Source organism: Ambystoma mexicanum, chromosome 8 (assembly GCF_040938575.1).
Source record: "Ambystoma mexicanum isolate Mex_15411 chromosome 8, UKY_AmexF1_1, whole genome shotgun sequence".
In the NCBI taxonomy this organism is placed as follows: Eukaryota; Metazoa; Chordata; class Amphibia; order Caudata; family Ambystomatidae; genus Ambystoma; species Ambystoma mexicanum.
Window position 1 is genome coordinate 66,077,006 of NC_090929.1, and position 23,218 is coordinate 66,100,223.

Consider the following 23,218-nt stretch of genomic DNA (forward strand, 5'->3'; position numbering starts at 1 on the left):
GCTTCTCCCGTCGGATGACAAGCCCCCCTGAAACAGAGGCTAGCACGGATATGCCTGAGAGATATAAAGGATGGCTAGAGGAAAGCCACCAAGAGACACCACAGACCTCTGGGAAGCTTCCCCCTCACACCCTGTTAACAAAATGAATGCTTCCCCACAACACCCCTACCCCTCAGTGAAGTGATGAACCACACAAGAGGACACCATAAGGAGACGGTTGTTATCGTTAGTTAAAGTTGAAATTAAATCAAATATATCTTGGTTTGCATGAGAATAAGGCACAATATGGAAATATGTAAAAGACTTTATTAAAAATGCCAATAAACAAATTTTTTTAAAAAAAATAGATCACCAGCACATTTCCGCCACAGGGAGGCAAATGTTAGCAGGGATCGAAATTGACATTTGTTGACCAGGAGCAAAAAGCGGCTCCTGGGCATTGGGCATAACCAGTTAGGCAGGAGCTACCCCTGGAGAACCAGGAGCTTGTACATAGTGTGCAGCAAATCTAACTTTGCGCCAGTTGCAAACTCTGAAATGTTGCCCATTTTATACTATCCAATATGCTCTAACTGTCCCTTGGCTGTATCTTTATTCTCCTTTATATACATTCCCAAATATACACAGTTAATATTGCATAGCAAGGTGTGTATGGCACCACTTGACACAGGAGTCAAAACTAGCGCCTGGTAGCTGTTGGTTTCATGTAAACAAGGCTCCCCTTGGCTATAACCAGAAGCTAAATAGCTCCCAGCTCCTGTCAATTTCGAACCCTGTGTTAGGTTAGTTTGATCAACTGGCAAACATAATGCTTCAGCTCAGCCAATCTCCTGGAGCATACATTGAATCCCACAAGAACGGGGAGACTGACGTAGCCCCATCGAAGTGAACTGATCAACGGAAGGAGTGGTGACTCTATATCCTCAATCCTGTAGGATTCTTTAGCGTGCTGGTATTGCTAAGATTTGTTCTCCTCATTAACGTTCCTCGGAAGAGGCATTCTTCAAGCCATTTGTTATAGGTGATCTTTTCATCTTCCTGAGGCCACTCTTTTGCTTCTCAATTGAGCTGTAGGGTTTATTTTTTATTTTTATGTTTAGGTATTTCTTCCTACATCAGCTTCTCAAATTTGGGAACAGCAGATTCTAATAGGACATGTTCTGCTACCTTGGGCAGAGTGCCTTCACTCCATCATATAGTATCTTCACGTACTTCAGAAAATACATATGCTTTAGTATATAACTTGCACTCTCCAAGGATACAGAATATGTCAATTAACAAGTCTTTGACAATTTCTTTAGGTTGCACCAACACTGGGAGTCCAACAAGGCTTAGATTTTATAAAGGCTCACTTTAGGAGGGACCACGTGTGCTGATTTGTATCTTTCAGCTCAAGAACCACAGGACTCTGTCATCCTATAGTTCAGTCCTCTCTGGAAAGGCAGAAGCCTTTCCACAGACTAAACAGTGAACCGTGTGAGATATTTCCTCACCACTGGACTCCAACTATAGGTGAACCAAACCCATAGTGCTCATCGTCATTAGCTCTGGCTTTTTATGAGGGCTTGTTCGTGCTTGTCCTCTCAAGTCAACACAAAATAAAACACTGCCATGAGTTAGTATATAAAGGTGGCAAATGTTTGGCCTAGGTATAACCCACTTTTAAGGGCCCCATATCAGTTATAGGTTCCTCCGGGAAGCATGCTACTTCTGCCCCACAGATCTCCCAGAGCATAGTCCTCAAGGTTGGAGTCATTTTGTCAATAGCTAGACTCATGCCATTTTCAGTGACAATAAGATCACACAGATGGGAATTCTCTGGAAACTAGAGGGTGGCCAATGTCCCTGTTAGGATCAAAGATCTCCAAATTGTGCCACATGCATGCAGGACATATTTGGTTGCTGGGAACGTAATTTGTCAAGAATTCAATATGGTCTGCTGTAAACTCAAAGGCCCGGCCATGAGCCCAGATCAAAACCCATCTGCCTGCCTGCCCTGTAACTGATCAGACAGCACTTTTACTCTTGCCTTTTTAGGCCGACTTTTCCCAGTCATTTTAATCTATTTATTTTCAATTGAAAATTGTATTTCTAAAACCGACATTTCTTTAAACACCATGTGTTTTCTTCATTATTCATAGAAATAAGGCACTTTGAGAGTGAAGCTTAAATGCTGACAGAATGATAGCACCACACAACTGCCAGCTCATCTCTAAATTCCTGCATGGAGCTGCAGTTCCAGACAAGACGCAATGAGCTCTACCGAAGCAACAACTTTCTACAGATTAACCAATATGGCAAACCCTGAAACCCCTCACACAGCTCTGCTTATGCATCTCATCTCTCAGACTACTAGGATTCATCACACCACAGAGCTAAACTGCACCACAGCACTGTCAATGTAACAACAATCACTGGCAGCCACTACAGTCTAGTGCTGTAAGCCCCCATACAGGTCAGTCAGTGAAACTCCCCCTTGAACTAGAACAGCGGTCTGCAACTTGGGGCTCTCTATATGATTTGGACTACAAAACCCATGATACCTCATCACTGTCTTTCCTGGCAAGAACTGATGGGAGCTGTAGTACAAAACATTTGGACAGCCAAACGCTGCAGATCCCGGACCTAGAATATTCAGTATAATTTAAAGCCTGGGGTGGGCAGGCAAGCGCATACACACCAAGACCCAAAGCAGGGACGACTCAGACCCAAAGAAAGGGGGAGACGGAACCAAACAAAGAGCGAGAGACAGAGAGAAAGAAAACCACTGAGACCCTGAAGAGAGAAACCCACCCACACAGTGAAACCCACACACGCCGAAAGACAGGCATACATACACAATGGCACACAACATTGACTGAGACACACACTGGTGCACAGACTGACACACCTCAATACGATTTGGCCCCACCCATCATAGTTGAGTCTTTTGTAGCACCACTGGATATTAAGCAATGGTTCTCAGATTGGTTCCGATTCAGGAGCACAGGTTGCTCAGAATTTACTTTTCTGTGGTATAAGATGTGGAAAAAAGCATCTCTCTGGAACAGGGGACAGGATGCGGCCTTCTGCAATGCCATTATTCCAGCGCAGGACACAGAAGGTTGATATTAATAAAAACCATGTGTTTTCCTACCATTATTCCGATGGACTGTACAACCTAAAGCCACAAGGCTCAAGACATGAAAAACTCATGTCTAAACTACACGTCCCTCCCAGCGACACTGTCTATGACCCTTACATCCAAGGTGGTCATGTGTGTCCCTTTTGAATGCACAATTAAAAGAACCGCTTTTCTTTAAGAAGCAAAACTGAATTGAGAGCAGCACTTGTCAGAGCTTTAGAGAATATGGAACTGACAGAATGAAAGTAAGAATTAAAACAAAGACTAAAAACAAAGGAAAAGTAACAAGTCCGAGAGTGACAGACACCAGGAGAGTGACAGAGGGAGGCACACTGATAGAGTATTTGAGAAATAAACGGTGATCGCAAGTCGCAATAGAAAGAGCAAGAGAGTGAAAATGTGGGAGAGTGAAGGGAAATGCATACAGGAACTGACCTCTGCTGAATGCGCATGTCCACCTGTACCAGGGGCAGGATGGCTTCCAGAACTTTACTGGCCGAACCTGGCAGCATCTCCAGGACCTTGTTGTCGATGGCCATTTTGTCCACGATGGTCTTGAAGTAGCGAAGGGCACTGACCACGTCCTTCTCCTGCTCTTCTAAGCGGCTTAAACTCTGAAGACAAAAGAAGATAACATGGGATACGTCTATCCAATACACTGACAACTCTGGGCGACATCTCACCCATTCATTCTTTTTCAAAGGGAAACTGAGCATCCTTTACAAAGTTTATGCAGATCTCTCCAAGTTGGGCATCTTGAAAAATGTGCCACTTTAATGAGGTGCTAGAACATGCATCCTTAGCAATGGTAAGCACTTAGTACTGGAAGAGCATAACCATCCTTCTCCAAAGCATGACCTCTGCATTGGATTCAGGAGTGACCACTGTTCAAACTAAATGCCCTTCTCAGACATCTCTCTAAGAATCGCTAGGACCTGCAAAAATCTATGCATTGTGCACTAGCCTGGCTCTCTTCTGGCACAAACTGCTACGATCATATCTCATCAGTACAGATCACTGTACACTGGCCCCTAAGTCAAGTCCGCTAGGTTTACCACATAGCCTACATGATCCAATAAGAAATGCACCAAGTACCTGCCAGATAACCTCACTCTATACAAGGGCTCTACAGGCATACACAGTAAGTAGTCCCCACTGAAAATCTTCTAGACGCTCCGAACCCCCAAGTCTAGAATATAGAATATGGAACTCCCTCTGACACGAGCAGCATCTTATCCCCTTCCTGACCTCATTCCGAAAACCTTGACAACCTTCCGGTGTAAAAATGGCTTCCCAGAATAGATCCAAATACAGCACCACATTCCATGGTCAAGGCCGGATTACACAATAGCACTTTAACTATGGCTTAGAGTTGTGCAACTAGGCCACATCTAGGCCTCCAAGCCTGGTTTAACTTTAGAGACCTCAACATTCCATTACAGATCTCTCCCGTCAGCTCTGTCGACTGAGGTAGCCATTACTCAAGTTCCATTATCCCAGACTATGTACCCTTTTCTGGTATTCTGTGCTTAAAGAAACTTTACAAGGAAGGCCCAATGGGCACATATAGACCAGGCAGTTGACATAACAGCTTGGGCCGACTTTCATGTGACCATGAGTTCTCCCCAAGAATCACCTAACAGGCATGGTCCTCCTCTCACACCTTTGGTGTCTGAATTGTAAGAAGTGGCATTCCTAGAGCAAGGGAAAATGTCCTTGTGTTGCCCTCCTCCCCCACGCCTGTAACAACTTTCGTTCCTCCCTATTCATTGTTTGGAGGCAGAAACATCGATTCCAAAGCTCCATGGCATTTCAAAAGAATAATTAAATCTCAGCTATTTAAGACACCCTTGCATTACTCTCGAAGCGCTTCTTACTGCCACAGTCATGATTGCAATGAAGCATGTTCATTTGCTTCTCGCCCTGCACTGCACAGAATGTTTACAGCACAGTTCATGAAGTAACCAGAAGAACGTATAATGTGCATGCAGCCCTATAGGTATGGGGTGTATCGACCACTTTTACTCGCTTAGAATTGAGAAATGGTCTCAAAAAAGAAAAATAGGGAGTAACAATGCTCCCAACAAAAAATATGAAACTGACACAAAGGAGCTTGTCCCCTGCTTTCATCCACACAGCTCCACAGAGAAGCTTGTACCAGCAGTACACGTAGTCCCACAGGAAGAACTTATTACTGCCCGATCCCAAGCAGTAAAATTGCAGCTGTTTAATGTGCATCAAATAGGTGCAAAGAAATATTTCCATACAAGAACATCTCCGTTTTAGATTTTAAACATTTGTACTCACTTATAAAATACAGCAATTGGGAATATGACAATCTTTTACTCCCACTTCAAATTCTATCTGGAGCACTTTACAGGACACTGGGTTTCTAGGGCACCATGCTCATGTGTAACTCATATGAATAATGTATATGTTGGGCTTAAGTCTTAGGTCTTTCCATACTCATGTAGGGTGCTCAATCCTCCCCCCCCCCCCCGCCACCCCATCATGTGGGCAAGCGCTGACACAGGCACAAGTGAATTTGACTAGGACTTTTTAATTTAAAGATGAGCACTGATAAAACATGGAATCTGTGTCAACCATTAAAGAACTGCCAGTTACCACAAAGATACTGCCTGAGGGGGTCACGGGCACAAGGTGGTGGGGGAGCGAAGAGTTGTGCTCATTAACCCAGAAACTTCCGCCACTTGTCACATCTGCAAGGTCATCTTTGAAAAATATCTCTGTGAAGGAGCTGCAACCTTCAATGGATCAAACCAATTAAGATTATAAACTATTACATAGGGATCAGTCAAAACATAAACGGGATCGTTTTTTTGGGTATGATAGCAGGAGTGCAGGGATCTTGAGCAGCTCTGACAGTCAAGCCCCTTTCTCGGTAGAGCCGCCACGTGAAGCGTTCCACTCACCTTGTTCACTGGTTTCTCTGCAGGCTTCACAGTCAGGTCGGCCGGCTTCCCTTTCTTGGAGTTTGTGCGCCTAATTTTGGGAGAGTGGAACTTGTCCTTCAGCTTCATAGTAAAGGAAGAGAGGTGGGAACGCTGAGAGTCTGAAAGAAACAAGAGTCCACGATGGAATAAGTCTTGGTAAATCCGACAAGAGTCCAAATGTTCTCAAACATTATTAATAGCAGCACAGGAAGCACCTTAGACCCCAATGCCGACTTCAGAGCCACAAGTGGAGTGGGTGCCCAGTTGCCCCTCTTAACCCTAACTGAGCACCTCAGACATGTGATCCCCACCAGCCAATTCTGGTACTCTACCTAGGCCTGGCCAATATCAGACACCCAAACACTGGTTTCTCTCTCAAGGCCCAAAGATACCAACATACGGGTCCAAGTTTTTTTTATTGTGGTATGGTTTCGAAATCAAAAACCTTTCATAAAGAAAAGAAATTCAGAGATTTCCAATAGAAAACATACAGAATACAGTAATGTAAAGATTACAATTGCAGTAGCAGCATAAACAATTAGACCGTGTTATCCAAATGTAAAGTGATCTGTGCCTCATAAAAAATGCATTGGTACGGCACATTTAGTATGTAAAGCCACTGATCTAGTAATGCCCACTTATAAATTACATAACAGTCAATGCAAATATTCACTTACACATATTAGGCCATACAGAGTATTAAAAATCAAAGCGATTATAGACAATACAAACCAAAAGCAATAAAAACACCACTTAATAAAACTTTAATTTCCATGTGTGAAGGCTCAATTTTCCATTCGATGACTTAGCAATGTGTGTGTTCTATTTTGTGTAGGTCTACCAATTTTTCTTCAATTAGTCAATTCTGGCGTACCAATTCTGAAAAGCAGAAGGGTAAATGCATTATTCTGACCCACACACAAGTATTTATGCCATGAATTCAGAGGCAACTGCCACTTGCTGCATCTTTTGCGTGCTAATCATCTTAGGAGAAGGCAGTGTGTTTTAGCTCACAGAAAGTATCTATGTACTTATTCTCCCAATGATGGCAACCGCAACAAAGATACTTGGTTCATTCCTACGGTAGTATTAGCATCGTTTTATACCTATACAATTGCATTGTGCACTTAGGTATTTAATGTTGCATATAAAAAAAGGGAGTCCTGATTAAGAGCATTCAAGGCACGAAACTCATTTTGACTAGTGTGTGTGTGTAAGGTGGCAGGGGGTCAAGGGAGAGGGGATGAGGGATACTGGGGAACTCTCAATAAAAGAGAAATAAGGAGCAAGTTACTTACCTGTAACTGTTGTTCGCCGGCATGGATTCACATGCTCATGAATATTCCCCGTCGGCCGGGAATCCTCGGTAAAGAAAAAATCATTATCAGTTTCGTTTCTGATCTGTCTTTCTTGGTAGTAACCAATCACTGATCTCTGGGTCATACTGCCCCCAGCCAATGATTTCCCTCTCCCTAAGCCCCTCCCCTGGCAGCCATCCTCAGATTTGGTAGCACGTAAAGTGGCAGTATGACCAAGTGAAGAGCCGCAGAGGGGAAGGAGGGAGGGTTCGCATGTGAATCCATGCCAGACCCATGATGAAGAACAACAGTTACAGGCAAGTAAATTGTTCCTTCTTCAGCATGGGGTCTGGCATGGATTCACATGCTCATGAATATAAGAACACATAGCAGTACACACATGCACAACCACGGGAGGTGGCAACAGGCTCAACATTAAGCATTACATAAACTCAACATTAAGCAACTCTTACCTCCTCACCAGGCCCACCTTCAGGCGAACAGGTTGCGCAGCACTGCGTGGCCGACTCTGGACTCCTCCCTGGAATCCCGGTCGACGCAGTAGAATCTCGTAAAGGTGTGCGTCGACCTCTACGTAGCACCCCTGCAGATGTCCAGCAGGGGCACACCAGACAAGAACTCTGTGGTAGCAGCGATCGCTCTGGTCGAATGGGCTCTCGGACGGCCGGGCAACGGTCGGTTTGCCAACCGGTGACAGTGCATGATGCAGCCGGAGAGCCATCTGGAAATGGAAGCCTTCGAGAAGGCCTTCCCTTGGTTCACAGGTCCAAAGTTCGCAAACAGCTGTGACGTCTTCCGAAAACTCTCGTGCGGTCTACGTCGAACTTCAGCGCTCTAGCTACATCCAGCGAGTGCAAAGTCCTCTCGGCCGGCGACGAAGGCAACGGGAAGAAAACTGGTAACACCAAGGGCTCGTTGAGATGGAAGTCCGACGGCACCTTGGGCATAAAGGAGGGGTGCGTCCTCAGCACCACCCTCATGTCGTGAAAAGTCAAGTATGGAGGCTTGCAGGATAGGGCCTGGATCTCTCCCACTCGTCGTGCGGAGGTGATGGCCACAAGAAATGCTGTTTTCCACGACAGGTACTTTAACGGCACCCAATGCAGAGGCTCGAATGGCGGACCCATGAGCCTGGTCAGCACCACGTTGAGCTCCCACGCCGGGGCAGAGGCCTTCACCGGCGGGAACGATCGGAACAGTCCCTTCATAAATTCCTTCTCCAGACGATGAGACCACAAGGATGAACGTCCTGTAGTTCTGGTGCATCGGGAGATCGCAGCCAGATGTATCTTAATGGAGGCATGAGCTAGTCCAGCCTTGGCCAGCGACAGTAGGTACGGCAGCACTTGAGGGGCCGTAATCCGTAGAGGGTTCATCTTCTGTGCACGGCACCAGACAGAGAACCTCTTCCATTTGTGTCCGTAGCACTTGAGAGTTGAGGACGCCCTGGCCTTTGCAATAACCTCTCTGCAGTCCGCCGGGATATTGTACCCTCCAAACTCTAGCGCTGCAGGAGCCAGGCCTGCAAGTTCAGCGACTCCGGGTCGTGATGAAGGATGGCGCCTCATTCTCTGGAGAGAAGATCTGCGTCCGTCGGCAGCTTGACTGGTGGGGACGCTGACAAGTCCAGAAGGTCCGGGAACCAGATCTGTCTCGGCCACGCCGGTGCGACGAGGATCATCCTGCACCGGGACCTCTTGAGTTGGTTGATGAGCCGGAGCATCTACGGCAACGGAGGGAACGCATATAGGAACAGACCGTCCCAGGGGAACGAGAAAGTATTGCCCATGCTCCTCGGCTGGGGAAACCTGCTGGCGAACCTCTAGCACTTGGAGTTCGTCGCCGTCGCGAACAGGTCGATCTGGGGTTTTCCCCATCGCTGAGTCGATCCACTTGATCTGACGCAGTTCCCACTCGTGGCACGAGCGCAGCTCCCTGCTGAGTGAGTCGGCGATGGTGTTTTTTATCCCTGGCAGATGAAAGGGTACCAGGAACATTCCCTGGGCAACGGCCCAGTGCCACAGATCCTGGGCTTCTTTGGACAGGGCTGGGGATCTGGTTCCTCCCTGTTTTCGGATGTAGAACATTGTGGTGGTGTTGTCGGTGAAGATCCTCACCACCTTGCCCTTGAGGGACGGGAGAAAGGACGTGAAGGCCCAGAACACTGCATGGAGTTCCAGGATGTTGATGTGGAGCGGCTTCTCTTCCGGGAGCCACAGGCCTCTCGCGTGAAGAACTCCGGTGTGCGCTCCCCACCCTTCCAGGGAGGCATCCGTCGTCACTGTCACCTGGTGAGCTGGGGTCTGAAAGTCTGTGCCCGCCGTCAGATGGTCGTGGGTGCCCCACCACCGGAACGCCTGCCGGAAAGTCTGTCCTCGAAGCTGCCCGTCGCCTGAATCCAGCGTGCGTCCGTGAATGTAGTGGACGCATCTGAAGCCTGCACAGGCGCACCAGATCTATGCAAGAGGACATCATCCCGAGGAGGGACTTGATGGACCTCACCCTGGCCACGTCCCTGGCCAGCAGACGCTGCACCTTGCCCAGGATGCCCTTTGTTCTTTCCTCCGACGGCGAGGCCAGTCGCGCCACTGTATCGAGCTTGGCTCCCAGAAACAGTGCAACCTGCGAAGGGACCAGGTGGGATTTGGCAAAGTTGATGGAGAATCCCAGGTCCATGAGCAACTGGACGGTCTTCACTGTGTGTTCGATGGCGAGATCCCTTGTCCTTGCTCGGATGAGCCTATCGTCCAGGTAGGGGTAGACGTGGATCCCCTGCAGGCGCAGCCGCGCCGCCACTGGTACTAGGCACTTGGTGAATACCCTGGGCGCCGACCTCAATCCGAACGGGTGGGCCTTGAACTGGTAGTGCCGTCCTTGGACCACGAACCTGAGGAACTTTCGGAGTCCTTTTAGAATGGCGATGTGGAAGTATGCATCCTCCAAATCCGACGACAATAGGAAGTCTCCTTCCTCCAGCTGTCCCAGCACGTGCTGGAGGGAGACCATCCGGAACTTCTGTGCCTTTATGTATTTGTTTACCCGACGCAGGTCCAGGATGGGGCGCCATCCTCCTGTCTTCTTTTTGATGAGGAAGTATCTTGAGTATACTCTGGAGCCCCGGAACCTCTTTGGGACGAGCTCGATGGCCCCTTTCTTGAGCATCGCCCTTACCTCCAACAGCAGTTGAGGGACGTGGTTTTCCTTCCTGGCCACGGGTGGAATGCGGGGCACTTCTTCAGAAATTCGAGTGCGTGTCCCAGGGCCAGGGCATCTAGCACCCAACGGTCGGTGGAGATGGACTCCCAAACGCTGACAAACTTTGCAAGCCGGCCTCCCACCGGGGTGCTTCGGTGGGGGCCCGACGCCACGGTCGGTTCAGTCTTGCTTGGAGGCCGCCTTGCCACCTTGGCCTCCCCGATGACGACGGCGAGATCCACCCGACTTGCCTCGTCCCCTGTAGGCTTACTGCGACGAGGAGCGGGCCGCCTGGCGGTATGTAGAGGAGCCACCGCCAAATACCTTGGAGGCACCTTGCTTGCCTCCGGAGTTCCGAAAGGATGGCCGTCGTTGCTGGAGAACTCCTAGGGCCCGAGCCGTCTCCGTGTCAGTCTTGATGGCTTGGAGGGACTCATCCACTGTTTCCCCAAACAGATTGTTTCTGTCAAAGGGCATGTCCAAAACCTTGGCTTGTACGTCCTGGCGGAAATCCGTCGCCTTGAGCCACCCTCGCCGTTTAAGGCAAACGCTGTTGCCCAACTGGCGGAAACCGGTGCCGGCAATGTCCGTGGCCACCGTTATGGCATGGTCCGACGCCACCTCACCTTCCTGCAAGATCTCCAGGGCCTCTGCCCTCTTGTCGTCCGGTAGGAAGTCCAACAGGGGGGCGATTTTGGACCACAATTCCCTGTCTTAGCGGGCCGTGATCGCAAGGGTGTTGGCCGCCTTAATCGTTGTCACCGCGGACGAGATGACTCGTCCCATTGCATCCAGCTTCTTTCCTTCGCGATCCGGCGGGGAAGTTGAGGCCGATGGCCCCCCCCCCCCCACTTTCTTCTTGGCCGCCGCTGAGACAACCGAATCAGGGGTCGGTTGCACCCTAAGGCACAAGGGGGCAGCGTCGGGGACCCGGTACTTCTTCTCATACCGGTCCCTCTTCGCAGGCGTCGTGGACGGATTCTTGAGAAGGGCGAGTCCCTCGTCCCAGATGTCATCCAGCAGAGGCACCGCGAGGACCGTATTCCTCTTGGCCTCACGCCGTTGGTAAAGGAAACCCTCCTTCTTCTGCTCTTCGGGGCAGAGCTGGAAAAGCTTGGATGCCTTGGCAATCATAGCATGGAAGGAACCTATCTCGCCGGGCGGGGAGGTGTTCCGTCGTCACCACCGTCGTCATCCGTCCGTGTTGTGGCCATGTCCGTTCCCGTGTCGTCCCCAGGGACGGGGGCAAAGGCCGAGCAGGCCGTGAGGGCTGAAAAGGCGGTGGTGGATGAATCCTCTATCTCTTATTTGGAGGGCTTCACAACGGGCCTGGCTCTGGTTCGTCCGTCGGGGGTAGCGGCAATCTCGTCCTTATCTCCGTACATAAGGATCGGATTGCCATCAAAATGGCCAACGAGTTGTCCTGCGGCTCCGGATGCGACAGGCGTGACGGGTGCTCCCTTGGAACCTTGTCGGCGCCACCATCGCTCTCGTCATCCTCTTTGGCGGGATCCCTCCCGTGGGATCGGGCCTCCTCAACGCTCTTGTCGAGGCCCTCCAAGACTTCAACCAGCTCCTCCTCTGAGGCTGTGTCCGTATCCATAATGGCCACCGCCCCCCCCCCCTCTTTTTCCACCGGGGTCTTCACGGGGGTTTTCTCAATGGGCTGGAAAGAGGATTCCCTCAGCGGTGGCAGGGAAACTCTGGGCCCAGAGGTCGCCTCCACTGGGGTAGCCTCCACAGGCTGTGCCAGGGCCGCCGCAACTTCCTCGATAGAGGCCTTAGCCGGGTGAGTCAAGGCCTTCACCACCTTCTGCGTGCTTGCGGCCTTCACCTTGGGGGGAGGGTCACCGCCTCGCTCCCCCTCGGCTGGATCCTTCGAGATCGACCGGGGCCTCTCCAGAAGCTTAGCCGGGTTCTCGGACTTCCTCTTCCCCGAGCCAGAGCGTTGGCTCGTGGTTGATGACGCCGGTGAGGATGCGCCCTGCCTGGCAGCCAAGGAGCCCGACCGTTCGGCGCTCCCGGTGCCCGCGGACTCGCAGTGCTTTGCCTTCCGTTGGGCCCCCATCGCCGGGGCGCCCTCACATGACTTAGAAGACCGCTCGGACTTCTTCTTCTTCTCACCTGACGGGCTCTTGCCTTCCAGCCAGTTGGAGAGACGGAGGAGATGGTGATCCTTCATGGTCCGTTCCGACATGTTCATGCAAAACGCACAGTCCTTCTCCATGTGCGTTTTGTCTTCGTGAACGCAGTAGAGGCATTTCGAATGCTCGTCCTCCTTGAACACATTCTGTAGCTGGCATCCAGGGCAAATCCTGAACAGCTTTCCGGGTGTCGAGCTTCCTTTTTCCTGGGCCATGTCCACAAGGTAGGCCTCAGAAACTTCTGGAATCCTCCAAGAAGCGGAACTCGACGAACACTTCGCCCTTGAGGGGCGTAGAAAAATCTGAAACGGGTCCCCGTTGATCGGGTGAAGAAACGGTGGAGCTTGAGGCTCAATTTAACCGACAAATGAGAAAATCTCTTTGAAAAAGTGCGAAAACGCAGTAAAAGCTCGAGAGCTATAGCACGAGGACTCCCAACACCTGAACGTGCGATAAAAATCTGAGGATGGCTGCTAGGGGAGGGGCTTAGGGAGAGGGCAGTCATTGGCTGGGGGCAGTATGGCCCAGAAATCAGTGATTGGTTACTACTAAGAAAGACAAATCAAAAACGAAACTGATACTGATTTTTTCTTTACCGAGGATTCCCGGCCTGACGACGGGGAATATTCATGAGCATGTGAATCCATGCCAGACCCCATGCTGGAGAAATATGACAAACAGAAGTCGAACTAAAAGTCCATGAGGTGTGGTTGATGAAACCATGCATAATTCCAAATGTTCTATGGGTGCTCGCTCACATGTCCTACAGTACTGTAAACTATCACCTTGTGTGGCGTGGAATGAAACGCATGATGGCAAATGTTTTTGATTTCTCTTCCTCCAGGATCTGCATTGACTACCACTGGAGGCTTACATAAAATGCAAGATTTAGAGCATCGCCCCCAAGCTCCTACACCAGTCAGCTGCACTTCAGCTGAAGAAATAAGATCTTCCCTTTTGAGCTATAGCAAACGCCAAACGTTGGCAATGCCTTCAAGTACTCAAAAGTTAAGAAGTTAGAAAATAAATAAAAATAAAACACTTTTTTTTTAAGAATAGCAAAATGAGGTGTTGATCAAGTTCTGCATGTGGCTGCATCAGAGAGGTGGTAGGACCAATCGGAAAGACATTCTGTTCCAATGCCCTCGATCCTAGTAGAGAGACTTCAAAGTAGCAGACAGTCAAGGAGGTGCATTGGCTCTTGTCTAACCGCTTTAGAAGACAGAAGGCCCTGTGAAAGTGCTAGTTTCTGCTTCTTTGGCAGGGTTTCAAGGAGACTGCAGGAACGACCCTCGGATCTTTCCAGTGTAAAGCTCCAGCAAAGCAACCCTACCTCAAATGGTAACACATGCCCAAGTCTCTGTCAAGGTTTTAGAGCAAAAAAGTCAACATGTTACACATCTATAGTTTAGCCAGAAGAAATCCAGAAACATTAAAATGTGACACCTATAAATCAACACATTCCAAAAGGATAATACAGTCGTAGAGGATCTGCAGAGGCACTGTTTTAAGAGGAAGCGGATACAGTAATATGACAGGATAGTCATCGGGTTCAGAAGCAATGCCATTGAAGTAACCAGAGTCTTAAGAGCGGGCAGCCAGGCCAAGAAAGCATTCCAGTTCACATAGAAAAGCAGTATGGTGGAACAGTAGCTTGAACAAGTCTCAAATCAGTGCCTGGAGAAGCACCTGTGTGTGCACCAGCAAGATAGAAGACCATCAAACATAACTGCTGTCCAATCTCCACACAAGTAACATGTAAGATGAGAAGGGGTTGGTGCAGCAGCCGGAACATCAGACGGTACTAGCATGTGTCATCAGACATCTCACCTAGGGGCGACCAGTGGGTCATACTACAGGAGTCGAAATTAAGATGCTAAAAGCAGCTCCTGGGTATCCAGTATTAACCAGTGACCAGGCGCTACCAATGGGGAACGAGGAGATAGTGCATAGCGTTTAGAAAATAACTTCCACATAAGATGCATATGGGATACATTACTCACCGTAATCGTATTTCTGATGCTTGTATCTGCTTAGATTCACATGCTGTGCATAAGCCGACATCTAGTGGAAGCTGCGGAGGATTACAGTTTGTTATTCGAAACTGGAAAATGGGTGTCGACACATGGCGTGCCAGTAATACTATCCCTAGTGTGACGTCCACTGTACCCATGATCCCTCACGCGTCTAGGACCCTCAGATTGTATTTTTCCTGACATGAGGTAGCATGAGGAGTAGCGTGAGTACAGATGATCCAAGCAGAAAGAAGATAGATAAGATGAGACTATAAGCATCCATGCGCCTTCTCTCAGAGGGGAGGAAGGGTGGGTCGCATGTGAATCTAAGCAGATACAAGCATCAGAAATACGATTACGGTGAGTAATGTATCCCTTCTGAGGCTTGTGGAATCTGCTTAGATCACATGCTGTGCATAGATTAGCGAGCAGTGTTAGAAGGAGGTGGGATTTGAGAAGGGTCATGAGCAAATAAATGTCTTAGAACCGCTTGTCCCACTTGAGTATCTGCCTTGGAATGGGTGTCAATGCAGTAGTGCTGAGTTAAAGTGTGAATAGAGCTCCAAGTAGCTGCTTTGCAAATGGTGTCAAGGGGAACATTTGCAATGAAAGCCAGAGTAGCCCCAATGCCTCTTGTCGAGTGGGCTCTGGGCGTAAAAGGCAAAGTTTTGTCAGAAAGAGAGTAACACAACTGGATACAGTTGACAATCCACTTGGAGATGGCACCCTTAGAGACGCGATCTCCCTCTTTGCCTGTGGCTACGGAGACAAACAGTTGATCTGTTTTCCTAAGTGGTCTGGTCTTGTTTACGTAGTAAAGGACCGCCCTACGCACATCTAGGGTGTGTAGTTTAACCTCAGCCAAGCTTTGTGGGTTTTGGAAGAAAGTCGGAAGCTCGATGGACTGGTTTACATGGAATTTAGAAATAAACTTAGGTGAGAACCTAGGGTGTGTCCGTAAAACCAGCTTATCCTTATGAATAGTAAAGAAAGGATCCTACACTGACAGAGCCTGCATTTCACTGATCCTTCTTATGGATGTAATGGCTACTAAGAAGGCAGTCTTATAGGTCAAGTGTTTGAGACTTGTCTTATGCATGGGCTCGAATGGGGGGCCCATGAGTTTAGATAGCACCACTTTCAGGTCCCATCCTGGTGGTGGGTTAGATATAGGGGGATGAAGTCTCTTTACTCCCTCCATGAAGGCTTTAACCACGGGTACCTTCCACCACAACACCTTGCTATGTGAGGTGGTGTACGCTGACAGTGCTGCCAGGTGTACCTTTAGTGAGTTGAAAACCAAACATGCGTCCAGCAGGTGGAGCATGTATGTCACGATTGTGGAAGGAGTGCAATCAACTGGGTTGATTTGTTTATTCTGGCACCAGATAACAAATCTCTTCCATTTGTCGAAGTAGCAGTGTTCGGTTTCCTAGACTCTTTTAGGATGTCCATACATCTCTGTGGTAAATTGAGATGTCCAAACTCTATGACCTCAGGAGCCATGCTGCTAGGTTCATGGAGTTGGGTAGAGGATGCACCTTCTGACCTTGGTGCTGGGACAAAAGATTGTACCAGCCCGGGAGTTTGATGGGAATCGCACACCGAAAGTCTGCGTAGGTGTGGAAACCACGACTGTCTCGCCCACATGGGAGCAACTAGGACGAGCGTCATAGACTCTCTGTTCATTTTGTTCACCACCTTCCTGATGAGAGGAGTTGGTGGAAAAGCGTACGCAAACATCCCTGACCAGTTCATCCACAGGGCGTTCCCCAGGGAGTCTGGTTGGGGAAACCTGGATGCGAATCCTGAGCACTGTCTGTTTTCGCTTGTGGCGAATAGGTCTATAGTGGGGAAACCCCACTGAGAGAAGAGATCTCCTACGATATCTCTGTGTAGACACCATTAGTGTTCCTCCGGAAGGGGATCTCTGCTCAAAGCGTCCGCTAGAGAATTGAGATCTTCTGGAACATGTTGAGATGACAGAAAGATGTTCCGTCTGAGTGCCCATATCCAAATTTTCTGGGCAAGTCTGGACAGATTTGGCGAACGAGTCCCTCCTTGCTTGTTCAGGTAGAACATGGCTGTCGTGCTGTCCGTCCGGATCTGCACCGACAGGTTCAGTCGGTGGGGCTCGAACGCTTGAAGTGCTCTGAAAACTGCCAGAAGCTCTAGCAGGTTGATGTGATTCTTGGCCACTGTGTGAGACCAGAGACCCTGAGCTGTGTGGTGGGGATGGTGAGCTCCCCATCCTGTCAGGCATGCGTCCGTCGTGACTACTGCCTGTATCTCGGGATCGTAAAAGGGTTTCCCCTTGGATAGATTGTCTCTTGTCCACCAGTGGAGGCTTTGTACAAGTGTTGGCGAAACGACCACTAGATCGTCCCACTGACCACTTGCCTGAGACCACAGTTTCGCCAACCATTCTTGCATGAGACGTATGCGCAGGCACGCGTGGGGGACCAGGTAAATACATGACGCCATCATGCCCAGCAAACGCATTGCTTTGCGTACTGTTTTCTGGCGACCGGTTTGATATTGCGGAATTTGCAGTAGTGTATTCCGAATTCTTTCCTCTGAAGGAAAAGCCAACCCCTCTTGAGTATTTAGAACAGCTCCTAGGAACTGCTTGGAGGTGCTGGGCACCAGACTTGATTTTTTTCTCGTTTATGGAGAAGCCCAATTCGAAGAGGAGGTCGATAGTTCTTTGAATGTTTGTCCTGCAAATTACTGGGGTCTCCCCCGTGATGAGCCAGTCGTCCAGATAAGGGTACACTGGGATTGCCTCCCTGCGTAGGTGTGCCGCCGCCACCGCCAGTACCTTTGTGAATACCCTTGGAGTCGAGGCTATCCCGAAGGGCAGTACCTTGAACTGGTAGTGCTGACTGTCCACCTTGAAGCGCAGATATTTTCTGTGCGCTGGGAACATGGAAATATGAAAATAGGCATCTTTCATATCCAATGTTGCCATGTAATCCCCCTTTTTTAGGAGGGGAATTACCTCTTGGAGAGTAGTCATGTGAAATTTTTGGGGCTTGACATACTTGTTTGCAGGCCGTAAATCCAATACTGGGCGCATTGTCAAATCATTTTTTGGCACAAGGAAGTAAGTTGAATAAATACCCTTGTTTACCTGGTGTCCCGGGACGAGCTCCATCGCGTCCTTTGCGAGAAGAATTTCGATCTCTTCGAGTAGGATCTTCTGGTGGTCTAAGGAGTGTATTCTTTGTCGTGGAGGGTGGTTTCGGGGACGCTCTAGGAGTTCTATGCAGTATCTTGCGGACACTGTGGACAGCACCCATCTGTCTGATGTGATTCCTTCCCAAGCTTGGGTGAAGATGGAAATGCGTCCCCCGACTGGGGATGCGTGAGAAGGGGCCCTGAACAGAGTGTCACTGTTTTGGTGGAGGCGTGCCCCCTCCTTTATTGGGACTGCCTCTACCCCTACCACAACCTCTTTTGTTACCCCTGCCATAACTCTGGGTAGACTGCTGGTTAGTGTTCCATGTAGTACCCTGGCCTTGTGAATAGTTTGAGCCTCTTTGGGAGTTTTGTCCGCGAGGCCGACGAAAATTGCCATTCCCTCTCTGGTTAGGGTGGTTTGTTGGTTAGTTGCCCTAGGGACTTGAGTGTCTCGTACTCGTCCTTGGCATTCTTTAGCGCGTCCTCGATCGCCTTTCCAAACAATAGATCCGGCTCCACCGGCTTATCTATCAATGATGCTTGGGTCTCGGCCTTGAAACCAGACTGCCGTAGCCAAGCATACCTCTTGATGACCGTGCTTTCAGCAATTAATCTGCCGGCGTTATCCGCGGCATCAAAGGTTGATTTAAAATGCAACCTGACACGGCTCTTCCCTCTGCCGAAACTCGTGCCAATTGGCTTTTTAAGGGTTCTGGGGCGGAGTCTATGAGAGCCGCGACTTCTTCACACTGGTGGCAGTTGTAACTAGCCAGCAGGGTGGTGGAGTTGGCAAACCTTGCCTGGTAGGCGTAAGTGGAGGCTACTTTCCTGCCCAAGCCATAAATCCTCTTGCTCTCCTTGTCGGGGGGAGCCTCGGACAATGACAAGGGTGTTCCCGCCCTCTTACGGGTGTTTGTAACAACCAGGGAGTCCGGTTTGAGATGTCCCCTTATGTACAGTGGGTCAGAATGGGCTGCCCTGAAAAGCTTTTCAATTCTGGGGTTTACTGCCCTAGTGAGATTGGGGTTAACAAGGGAAGGGTCTATCCTTCTTTGTATTGACTTAAGGATAGGGATGGCCTGAGCAACAGGTCTCTTTTCTCCCACCAATTCTTCTGCAAAGTCCCTCTCTTCCTGAGCACCTTGGGTGTCAATGTGGAAGTGCTGTGCCGCTCTGGACAGGACCTCATTCAGGAGAGGCTGGTTGTCGACAGGGGAGTCGGTAACCGCGGCCTCTTTCTCTACCGAGGAATCTACCCTGCATGTATCTGGGTCGTCCTCTTCCTCCTCCTCCTCCTCCTCCTCCTCTTGGTCCTCATCATCCCCATAATAGCCTGTCCCAGTTTGTTCTTCGAACATGCCCACGTCTGGATCCTCACCAAAGGATGGATCTTCCTGATATTGAGAATAGGGCTGTATATAGAAGGGGTCTGAAGACTGAGTTGGTGCTTCAGCCCGGGACTTCTTACTTGGGGGTATTGGATCCTTAGAGCCTGAGGGAGTTGACCCTTCTGGGGTATAAGAGAGTAAGTGTTCCAGGTCTTTGGCGTAGAAATCTGCCAATGATGACATCCTTGACATTACTCTGTCTATGTCATCACTGGACCATTCCCTTGAACTGGGAATAACTCTTTCCTGGAGTGCTTTCCCTGTTTTATCCTGACTAGACCTACTGGTTTGAACAGGGGTCTTAGGGACAACCGACTGAGATTTGTCGTGACTAGACCTCCTGGCCTGAACAGGGGCCTTAGGGACAAGAGACTTGTCCATCTGTTTAGGTGGAGAAGAATGTAGTTTAGGAGTGGAAGTAGGCTGGGACTGCTTACTTCGTTGTTTTCCCCCCTCCCCGCAGGTGGAAGAGTGTTTCCCCGATTTTTGGGCCCTCTCAGAGCTTTTCGGTGCCTGGCGCCGAAATTCGGGGGTAGAGTCCCTGTCTCTAGAGAGTGTAAGGGATTCGGTAGCAGCCTTCGCGCTGCCTGCAGACGCCAACTCCTTGCGTGCGGCCTGGGGGTAGAGGTCGGCGTCGTCCTCCGACGACTGAACCTCAGTCACTAAGGGGAGCGAGGCACTCTTAGCAACAGTGGAGGGTTGCCTGGTGTTATGCGGCGATCTCGAACGCGAACGCCCAGAGGACACCGACTCGGTGGACCGTTCTCTTCGTGCCTCTTTCCGAGAACTCGACGTGCGCGTCGAGTCTCGGTCGGACCTTTGTTTGCTGGAAGTGGTGTGGGTAGCGCTCGTGTCGCCGGGGGTCTTCCCCATAGCCGCCCTGCCGGACAACATTCTGAGGTCGGGGACTTGCGCTTGGCTGTCCATCGACGCCACATTGCCCTCGCCGTCCGAAAGTACGGTGTCGCTGCCATCGCTGAAGGCACCCTCCGCGGCCATAGCCTCTTGTCGCCTGGCGTGGTGGGCCCAGCGCTTTGTGGAACGGTCCTTAAGGGTCTTCGGTTTAAACCGACTGCACGCTCTGCAATTCGCCTCGGGTGGTCCCTCGGCAAGCAGAGGTTACACGTGGCGTGTCTGTCAACCCAAGGATACTTGCGGTTGCACTTGGGGCAAAATTGAAAAGGGTTACCCTCCATACGCACCCTGTGGCAGCGGGCTGGGAGTGTAGGAATATAAGTAATGTACCTATATTAATCAGAGTGTAGGATATGTGCCACCCCCCACTCTCCCTACTTGCAGGGCCAAGTCCAGAGGACTTCCGAGGCCCGGGCCGAGGCCAGAGGCCTTCCGAGGCCCAAATCCGTCGCTGTTGTCGGACAGTTGAATTTTCTCCGATCCGGCGTCGAGTGTCGATGTTCGGAGACTCGACATACAGGTGGAATAAACGGGGAAATATATAACAATATTTGCAAAATCTGACAGTCAGGGAACTCCGCTCAGTGCTTCCGACCAGCATGGCGGAAAAAAACAATTTGAGGGTCCTAGACGCGTGAGGGATCATGGGTACAGTGGACGTCACACTAGGGATATTATTACTTGCACGCCCTTTGTCGACGCCCATTGTCGAGTTTCGAAAAACAAACTAATTCACTGCAGCTTCCACTAGATGTCAGCCTATGCACAGCATGTGATCTAAGCAGATTCCACAAGCCTCAGAAATACCATTATAATTAGAATTATAATGTATGACCCCTTATGCTTTAAATGTAGTATAGATGTGTAATAATGTGCATTAATGATGCAAAGACAAAAGGTGGACCAGTGGATATGTTGATATAATGAATTATTGAATACATTTGGTATTTTTTAAATTATTCGTGTCATCCTGATCCACCTTTTGTCTTTGCATCATGTACTTTACCTGAAGGACCAGGGACTTGATTGCAGGTAAACCCCTTTATTTATAAATAATGTGCATACATAAATTGTCCCAAGCGCGAGTTCACAGATGTGTTTCCTCTGCATCAATTGGCTTGGGGAGCCAAAAGTAGCTCTTAGTAGTTATTAGTATCAATTAACCAGGCTCTTGCAGAATATAAACAGGAGCTTAATAGCCCCCAGCACCCCTCAATTTCGAACCCTGCATACTAAGAGTGTGAAAGTACAGGAGGATATTTCAGTCCATGTTCTGTGCAAGGAAGCATCTTCCAGGGAGCAGAAAGCAGCAGGCAAGGCCACCACCATCTTACATTACCCCACACTTACTGAGGACACAGCATCTTCTGCCATGGCTCATGTATGAAAAATATTGTTGACAAACCAAAGTTAACTAGAGCAAATATACGCGTGGGCGCTAGTACCCGGTGTTAGGTTGCATTGGTACCATGGGAGAATTAACGGAACCGCCAGTGGAGGCGCGACTCACGCAGTCCAATCACAGACTGTGTGTCCAGTAAAAAAGCTGTTGTTCAATCATCATGGCTATGAAAAAAGGCTAGCATGCCCACTTCCTACATTGCTTCATCATGAAAAAGTCCAGTGGTGTGCATAAAACAAATATTTGGCCACCTATGTAGAAGAACCCTCGTGGCTAGCACTATAAGGAAATCGCACAGACACCAAGATGGGTGGTGGCCAGGAACGGCCCTATTTGACTCCACGGAAGATTATCTGTCTGGGATACCGATTCCTATTATGTGAGATGTAAGAATCTGCATAGAGGGGCTGAGGCTTTGGACGTTCCTCCATGAATGGGGGCTTCGTTTCGGCTAATGACTGTTTTCCTGTTGACATCCCAGGCAACTTCACCCTCTCGTGAGCATCGGGCCACTCAACTATCGATTACATGTGGGTCCCATTAAAATTCTGGGACCGGGTCATCGAGTTTAAGGTGTTGGGTGACATTTGTAGTAATCATTTTCCCATTCGGCTTGTGATCAAATTACAGAGTAAACAAGCATTGCCAGGATTGTTGTACCAGCCAGAGGTGTCCCTTGATGACCAAAGGCATAGATTAAAATGGCAGCTATTAGATCAAGAGAGGCTACAGAAGGATATTGTCATAACCAACTGGCGGGAGTTGGATAATTTCTTCCCAGGTGGCTCAAATCAGAGTGTTATTCTAATACATTTTGTATCACTTCTGTGCAATTTAACGGCCTCATTTACCCTGAAGGTTAGCACAACATAAAACCCTGAAGAATCCCAGTCTTCAAAAAGGGATATAGTTGGTGCAGCGGCTGTCTTTAAGAGTGCCACCTCCATCAGGAAGACTGAAATTGAAGCTGAATCTTGGGAGGATTGGGTTAATTCCTCTGCCACCAATGATGCTAAACTTTTTTGGGGATATAGCGAATAAGGGCCACTCTACAAATGTAAGCCAAAGGGTGCTGATGTTATGGTCTCTGATCAGGCCTGGGTGGCCCATTGTTCTGCTCCTTATAGTGCTAGTTATGTGGCTGTGGTCATTGAAGGATCGGTGGTAGTGAACCCCCAGCAGTTACCGTACCCAGTGGCAGGAAACATTGGTCTGACGGTATTGCATTAGCCATAAAACGTAAATCCAAAAATAGGGCACTAGGCCCAGATAATGTTAAAGCAGACTTATTTATCCTGGACCCGGACCCCTGGGCTCCGATTTTGACTCTGGGCTTCAATGCCATTTGTGAAGGGGGTGTCCTTCCTGTCTGCTGGTCATGGGCACTAATTCAGACGATTTATAAAAAGGGGCTGAGGGTGCTACCAGCGTTATATAGATCCATTTCGCTCTTAAACTGTGTTTAAGATCATTAGAGGGCTCTCCTGGGGAGACTGGAGTCTTCGATGAAAATGAATGTAACAATATTCTTTCCCCCATTCAGTTGGGGTTTAGACCAGGCCTTGGAACGGCTGGGCAG

At 49.2% G+C, this 23,218-nt stretch overlaps 1 protein-coding gene across 1 annotated transcript in view; it reads right to left on the bottom strand.

The window, feature by feature from the left end:
- The window catches only part of RAPGEF1 (Rap guanine nucleotide exchange factor 1), a 740,344-nt gene that overhangs the window by 557,897 nt on the left and 159,229 nt on the right, over positions 1–23,218 (bottom strand). Inside the window, exons 2-3 of the mRNA XM_069609296.1 lie at positions 6,058–6,197; positions 3,560–3,738 (exon numbers count right to left, since the gene is read on the bottom strand). Coding sequence (XP_069465397.1) covers positions 3,560–3,738; positions 6,058–6,197 — 319 coding nt within the window. The remainder of the gene's footprint in view (positions 1–3,559; positions 3,739–6,057; positions 6,198–23,218) is intronic.